Genomic DNA, 8375 nt, shown 5'->3' on the forward strand with positions numbered 1-8375 from the left:
CATGCAAAAATCAGCCATGATATGATTTTTTTCTGATACAAAAAACTCGTTTGATAGACGTGAAATGTTAGCGAGAGAAGAATGGAGATACAAAAATGGTTATTTTATTTTCTTCTCCTTGACGTATTAATCTGAATTATTTTATGGAATGTTAATAATTTTCTGTTCTTGTTAGATTATCTTCAAAATTATTATTTTACAGATGACTTTCTATATAAACAACAGTAGATGTGAAGCCAGAAGTATTTTGGAGGCGATTCGAACAAAAGGTTTTAATTCACTTCAGAGCTTGATCATAAGCTTAATTTTAAACCGATCATTACTGAATTTTAATACGATCATTGGAGCACCTTTGGAATGCTTCATGCAAAAATCAGTAATTATATCATTTTTTTCTGATACAAAAAACGGGTTGAATAGACGTGAAATGTTAGCGGGAGAAGAAAGGTTCTCTTTAAAAAAAAATAGAAATGACTGTGCTTGACTGTACTAACAAGCCCGTTACTCTCTCGCTTGCCCTAGCGTATTTGCTTTGGCGAAAGAGGGACGCCGATATTCGCCTGTGGCCACATGACCGTGGTCGCTTCATGCCCTGGGAAATGCAGTTCGAAGGGTCCCAGGCACATGGAAGGAGTTGAGATTATTTACAATGGTTACATCATGTTTTCTACCGTTTGAAGAAAAAAGTGGGCCTGCACTAAATACATCGTTATTACTTTATCCCCCCAGGCTCAACTCGGATTTTCTGAGAGTTTTGACACAGGCTCAAAAAAAGGAGGTCTTTAATATAAAAAAATTAATTTAAAAATTCGAAAATTTGCGGGTGCATTGTTAAGACATAAGGAAAGGTAAATGACAAAATCCCTACTTCGAGAAATAAAAGCAACTTCTTCAAATTAAGCACAACAACGAAATTATCCATATAGCACGGTAGCTTACCTTCAGCCAAGCTCGAAACAATTAACTGCACTCGTTTTTACTGAGGCAATCGCTCATAAATGCAAAAATAATGAACTTCCAAAATTGTTCAATCTTTTCAATTTTTCGGGCAAACTATTCACTTTATGGCAATATTTTATATAACCTTTTTTATTCAAAAGAAAATTGGAATGTTTTATTATATAACTATTTTTGCTCTAAAAACAGCCGTTTCTAAGGAAATTCTAAAAATATGAAATATTTGGGAGGTGTTTCAAGACCCCCTAAGGAAGCTTCCTGACAACTAAGTTCATTGTTATAAATTATTTCCATTTAAGCCTCCTCATTCAGCTTCGCTGACTGGCCTACTTAGAAAATTGTCGATTTTACCAGTTTTAGGTTTCCCCGGCTCTTTTTCTAGAATAATAAATATTTTGTCTTAAAAATTTGGGAAATGATAGCAAACGAACTAACGGACGTCCCCACACACTTTTTTTGGGTTAATTCAAAAAAGTTTTAATTTAGCAAAATGTGATTAATTTGCATAGCGCTTAGGAAATAGTATCGACTTTTTCAGTGTTCGATTCCCCCGACTTTTTTCCTAGGATAAGAAATATTTTGCCTTCAAAATCTGGGAAATGACAGCGAACATGCTAACGGACGTCCCCGCACACCGGTTTTGTGTTTTTCTACCAACGAATTTTTGATATTGCTAACAACGTACGTGTATATTTCGAGGTTATGTGTGTTACAATTCACCCGAGCGTTATTTCCAAACTACACAATATTTTTGGCCGAAAACTTTGGAATTACAAATAAACATAGTAACTAATCTCCCGGAACTAACCTTGTTTGCAGCCAATCAAAAAAGTTTATTTCATAAATAATTTCCAGATTATCGGAAAGGCAGAGATGAAAAACGACGTAACCTCAAAATAATGCATATGCATAAAATTTTTATTTAGCACAATAAATTTTTTTGTTATTATCCCTCAAAAAAGAAATCGGAGACGTCCGTTATGATATTTTATAGCATCTCCGAATTCAGTTTTAAAAAATTTTCATTTTTGTGGAAAGAAGCCGGGGAAACTGTAAGTATAACATGCCCTTAACCATGCCATACCGTATCCCGACCCCATTATCGACAATGGCCCAGGAGGAAGGCAGAAAAGTCACCACAGCTCTTCCTAAATCTTCGAAGGAAGAAAGACATGAATCGTGAACTGCTGAAGGTTTTTCGGCCACTCGCACTTCGCACGAACTCTTTACAACAACATTACAAGCATATAAGCTATATAAGTCATTATCATATTCATATCAACGGAGACCTTAATTATTAATCCTTCATTACTCGTTTGCAAAAAATTATTATGTTTGGCACACAATTAGAAATTATAGTCTAAACATGAAAAGTCATAATTCGCAAAAGCTTTCTTTGTGTACAAGCTATAGGGAACGCGAGATTTTCATAATAATACTCTCGGCCAATTCGCCTTCTTATTTGGCGTTGAGGACCGGCCGGACTTACTGACGTCTGTGGAGGGAAAACATCAAAAACGAAACATTTAAGAAGATTAAAAACCAATTGTACCAATTTAACTTTTTGGACCGTAAAGCTAAACTCACATATATCTCTTGAAAGTATTTTAATATTTCTAAAAATTAAGTTTTGTGTTTCTCGTAATCTATTAAGTTACTTAAATTCTTCTAAATTCTATAGTATTTTGAGTGGAAAAATGTTTTGAAGACGTTCCGAAGAAGTGTCTGTTAATTCAAATTACTGCCTTCTAACTTTGACTAGTTACTGTAATCTAACATGAGTTTTCATTGACACGAACAAAATGTTGAGGATATTTGGCAACTAATCGGAAGTTGGAAGCATATTTTACTTTTTTGATGGTGTTTTATTATGTTCTTACCAACATTGGCCTTCAAAATATTCGATGATTTGGTTTCCCGCAAACGCTGTCATATTGCATATAAATTGTTCCAATATCAAACTACGGGGCCATCCATAAATAACGTGATGCAATTTCTTCCACCCCCCCCCCCCCCCCCCCCCCCCAACTCAACCTTTAATGTGTTATGGAATTTACAGATTCCCACTTATAGAAAACTTAAGGTGTTTTGGGAATGTAGTAAATATTAACTGATTTTGCTAGCGATTCATTAATAATATGACTCACCTCACGGAGTTCTTTGATTTTTAGTCCGCCTTTCCCAATAACGCATCCTGCTTGGCTCTGGTGAACCAACATACGAACATCGATCTCGTCATTGCCATGCCTGGATCCATTCTGTAATTGTAAATATGCAGTGTTACTCCCTTGCACAGTCACAAAACTCTCAAGCATAGGCCTCGGACTCAATTCATAGAAAAAAATAGTGTCAATAATGGCATAAATTTGTCAAAATTGTGAAAATAGTAGCGTACCATTTTTTTAAAAATATTACACGTATAAATCAATTAATATTTTATTTTGTAAGGAGGAAATTTAAATCAAACGTTATACGGATAGAAAAATATATAAAATAGTACAAATTATTTAGTAATTTCATTAAGTAGCATCTTTGATCATTTTTTAAAGATATCGGATTCAACTGGCCCAAGGATTAACATTATGAAGATCAATTCTTAGACATTAGGATTAATGGAGTCTTTAAGTATATATTATTATAGGTGATTTGTCATATTGGCGGCAAACTTGAAGCCCTGGTAATATAAAAATTAAATAGCAAGTCTTAAAAGTCCATTTCTCTTCCCATTCAATTGAAACTCATGATGTGCCTGGTTTCTTCGAAATTCCAGATTAAAACAGAAAGATGCATTTTGCAAACACGAAGTTCATTACCGTACGTATATAAGAAGTCGATTTCAGAGACAGAACAATTATAATAATACATTGTATATCAAGGGTAGTACGTGTGTCTTTATAGGCGAGCATGTGGTGATGTGAGCAGGACGAGCAGGAGAAAAGTCCTCTAAACACGCGAGGTGTATAAAGACGTATTACCCGTGGCTTACATAACACTTCATCCAACAAATGTATGTTCTGGGCTTTTGAGAAATATTGATTTTAGCGGCCCAGGGCGTAGTGCTAGTGTGGTTGCAGGCTACAGACCAGGGGTTCGAGGGACAGAGCCCCACGTAAAGAATAAAAAGAACTAACAAAAAAAAAATATTGCTTCTTCAAATAGCGCGAGTTTTTTTATCCCCGCCACCTTTTTCCACTTCGGCAAAACAGTTAGAACTCTTCTTTGACTACTCTGACAAACAAAAGTTCCTCAAAGACGAAAATATAATTTTGATTATTAATTTTGACGTCTATAACGTTACCACGTTTAGAAATCGCGTTCTGATCGTTAGGTTCTTTATTGATGTCTTTCCTATTTTCATCTAGCCTCACTTCTAACCGACGTTTCCCAGTAAAAAAACGGATTGAATTGTATTGGGGTGAATTAAGATATTTAATTTCGTTTGAATCTTGCACTCTGATTCGTTAAAACGAACTAGGCCAGAGAGAATTGAGTGCGTGTTCGCTTGCCCAATATAAACCGTACTACTATTTTATGTATGTTAAGCTGACATAACCACATGTTCGGATCGAGTTAAAACCTATTTTATAATTAAGGGCTCATTTAACTGCTAGTTTAATGCCCTATTGTTAAATTCAATGGTCCACTATTTTTTCAAAAAACCGGGGGTTACACTAGCCGAACGGTAAGCTGATGTAACCCCATGTGAAAAAAACGTTGAATCGAGTTTTGTTATATCACATGATTAAGGGCTCATTTAATGCACATTTAATGCTTTATTGCCAATACAATGCTTCACTTTTTTTTTAAACCAGGTGGTAAGGCCAGCTTAATGTTCCGATGACGGAACCCCGTGTGAAATAAACGTAGTTCTGTCCGATCATATAATTAAGGGCTCATTTAATGCTCTCAAAAACCACACAAAATTATTTTCCAAAACTATGCACAAATTGTAAATCTGAGCATACCATAATAAAGAGCTAATTTAATACTAATTTTTTAGTGTCAGGGTTGACTTTTGGAACAAAATTTGTTGTGCTTTTAGAGAGCATTAAATAAGCCCTTAATTATGTAATATGACAGAACTAGATTCAACGTTTATTTTACATGGGGTTCCGTCAGCTTAAATTTAAGCTAGCGTAACCCATGGTTTTTTTTTAGAAAATTTTGGAGCATTAAATTTTGAAATTGAGCATTAAATGAGCCCTTAATTATTGTGATATGGCACAGCTCGATTGAAAGTTTATTTCACATGGGGATCTGTCAGCTTAACGTGGAGGTAGCGTAACCCCCGGATTTAAAAAAAAGGTGGAGCATTAAATTTGACAATAGGACATTAAACGAGCATTAAATAAGCCCTTAATTATGTGATACGGCAGAACTAGATTTAATGTTTACTTCACATGGGGTTTCGTCAGCTTATAATTAAGCTAGCGCAACCCTCGGGGGTTTTTTTTATAGTGGAGCATTAAATTTGGCGATTGGGCATTAAGTTAGCATTTAATGAGCACTTAATTATGAAGGTTTTAACTCGATTCGAACATGTGATTACGTCAGCTTAACATACCTTAAAATATTGGTCTATGGAAAAAATACCATAAACATGCTATATTCACGGAAAGACTCTCTGTGGAAATAAATGATGATACAGTATTCATAATTAACATAGTCAACTACAAAATGCGGAAATTTGAAATGCACTATTAAATATTCCAAAGACTACAATTAAAATATGAATCCTTTATACCAAATAAGAACAAAAATTAGTACAATCAATATGAAAGATCGACATTTTCTATATGAAAATACAGTATAAGAAATTGTGATATTCCCAGTATTTAGTAGTGTAAAAATTATATTCTTTAATAATAGTATTCGGTAGGGAACTGGTTTCAACACACGAGAGACTTGTCTCTGTTATTTTTGGGCGACTCTTTTAGTCAATTGTCCTTGTTTGTGCTGACGTTAAGTTATTCAGTCTCGCGAATTCAATACAAAGTATTTGGGTCCTTACGATCTAGAATGCTCTCTGGTGTTTTAGAATGTTTCTGACATTAGGAGTTACAGATCGTGAAAATTAAAATGATGTAATAAGGATATCAGGGCAACGCTGTGGATCTTATAGTGGGTAAAAATTGAGTAGCCATTATCCGTTGTATTCAAACAATGGTTATTTCGGTACATTAATAGTCTACGCCCATTCCAAAATAATATAACCCACACTGTTGAAATAAAAATGTTAAAAATAGCAATATTTAACAATTCAGATATTTACTATATATTCCATTACTTGTGGAACAGAAAAAATTTGGTCAAAATATTTGTTTTTAGGTTATTTTTCAGCAATGTTTGTTCAGGGCATCAAGTGACCCAAAGTACCTATGATTTTTATGGAATTTTTGTGGACTTGTCTTAACTAGTAAAATACTGGATTATTAATTGTAAAATATTGAATGAAATATAAAATTATTTGTCTGCTTATTCATATAGAATACAGAAAATTGTTTGGTTTGCAATTCCTTTTTTATGAACTTCTAAGATTCGGTATGAGTCATCCTATCCGTTACCAAAATAATAGAAAAGTTTCTTTTCTTTTCTTTAGTATGTACTAGAAGATGAAAAATTTGAGATCTAAAGTTAGTTTGAGATAATACCCATCATAGTTAATTTGAAAATGTTTATAATACTTGGAGAATATGAAAAAAGTGGTAACGGATGGGACATCGGAGAGTGGTAACGGATGGGACGTTTGGCATTTCCAAGCCTTTCGTCTGACCTTTACCCTAATGACGGCGCTTAAGAGATTCTAAATTTGCATTGTGAATTATGCAGAAGAGAAGCGAAAGAATTTTGAAATTACTTCAAACATTTTGTAGTTAAAGTGGTTTATAAATGTTTAAGAACTTGAATGGCAGGGATCTTCTTAACTATTATAATTCAGTCAGATTGTACTTACAGGATTCAAGGAGCATCGTACGTATTAAATTAAATACAATTTTCCTAATAAGTTAATCTATTTGCAAAGGGATTGAAACCTATATAAGAGTACTTCTTAACTTTACGAATGCCATAACTCTGTTAGTGAGCTGATACAAACTTTCTAGTTTCTTTTTGAACTCAGTGAATAATGTTTTAAAAGTGCAAGTGACACTCAAAGAATGCAAGACTGTCTTAGGCTTAAGCGCATTCCATCATTTCAAAAAATTTGACGATTATCGTATTGTTGCGCAAACTTCTAATTTTCCCTTGCGGACCCGAAATATATTTTAAGCACCTTACAACACATATACGTTTAAAATATCGCGATGTGTACTCCAAAAGTGATTTTGAAGATTGGATAAAAAAGTAGTGTGATATTAGTATTAATTTTATAGAACCCTGAGTTTTTTGCAATAAAATTAATTTTTCCATTAATTTAAAACTTTTATAACTTATTTAAATCCTACTCCTTTCAATTCTTAGTTCATAGTGAAGATATATTATCTGTAAAGCCTCCAAACGAACTTCCTGATCGTACATGTCCCAACCGTTACCTAAAAGAAGAATTTTATCCAAAATTCTAATTCACATATTTTCGAACTTGACATATATAAAAAGAAAACTTCAAAAGACAAATCCATTACAAAAAAATTGGTTTTATAACTATTCTCAATTCGCAGAGTTCTGATTGAAAGGAAAAGTAAGTCTGGAAGTGAGTCCCCGTACGAGTCCCATCCGTTACCCACTTTTTCGTTTTATAACATGAAAATTACCCACTTTAATAGAATCTTAGAATCTGGAAAATTACAAGTTCATGCATCTTTGTACAGGTAGCGTAGCTTAAACAATATATAGTTGTTTTAAATAAGGATTTTTTAAGTTTTTATGCGTGCTAATGTCCCATCCGTTACTTTGGAAGGGCGATCTAGTCAAATTAGCTTGAAAATCGGTCATTTCAAGAAAAAATTATAAAGTTTTGATATGTACTGTACGTGGTTCCGTATTACATCAAAATCAGATATCAAAAGAGTTTCCCTCTAGCCGGTGGTTGGAACCACCCTTAAATCTAACAAACAACCCCCGAAAATTGGTTTTTGGCGATTATTTCGAAAAGGGTGTATCTAATGAATAATAATAATGATATTTTCATAAACATACTACCTACCTCTTTCATGGCGAATAATTTTTTATTCCAGAAGCATTTCAAAAATCCTGTCTGATTATCAATCATTTATTTGTTTAAGCGACCTGTCAAAACAAAACAATGCAGGCGGCCATATTTTTTTAAAGTGCGGTTGGCATGCCACGTTCGGAAAGTTTTGAACTATACGTGTGATTTAACACATGTGTATGTGCGTACTTCTGGCAACAGAAAAGTGACCGTTTTTGGTGAAGTCCATGCATTACAGATTGATCTCCTTATATCTATTCTCCATGATTAA

General features: G+C 33.8%; 1 protein-coding gene across 7 annotated transcripts in view; it reads right to left on the reverse strand.

Moving 5' to 3' along the window:
* LOC117175240 (heterogeneous nuclear ribonucleoprotein K) overlaps nucleotides 1-8375 on the reverse strand; it is a 374225-nt gene that overhangs the window by 112183 nt on the left and 253667 nt on the right. For all 7 annotated transcript variants that reach the window (XM_033364916.1, XM_033364913.1, XM_033364918.1 and 4 more), the window contains one exon: nucleotides 3105-3215. In XM_033364916.1, coding sequence (XP_033220807.1) covers nucleotides 3105-3215 — 111 coding nt within the window. The remainder of the gene's footprint in view (nucleotides 1-3104; nucleotides 3216-8375) is intronic.

Source organism: Belonocnema kinseyi, chromosome 6 (genome assembly GCF_010883055.1).
Source record: "Belonocnema kinseyi isolate 2016_QV_RU_SX_M_011 chromosome 6, B_treatae_v1, whole genome shotgun sequence".
Taxonomy (NCBI): domain Eukaryota; kingdom Metazoa; phylum Arthropoda; class Insecta; order Hymenoptera; family Cynipidae; genus Belonocnema; species Belonocnema kinseyi.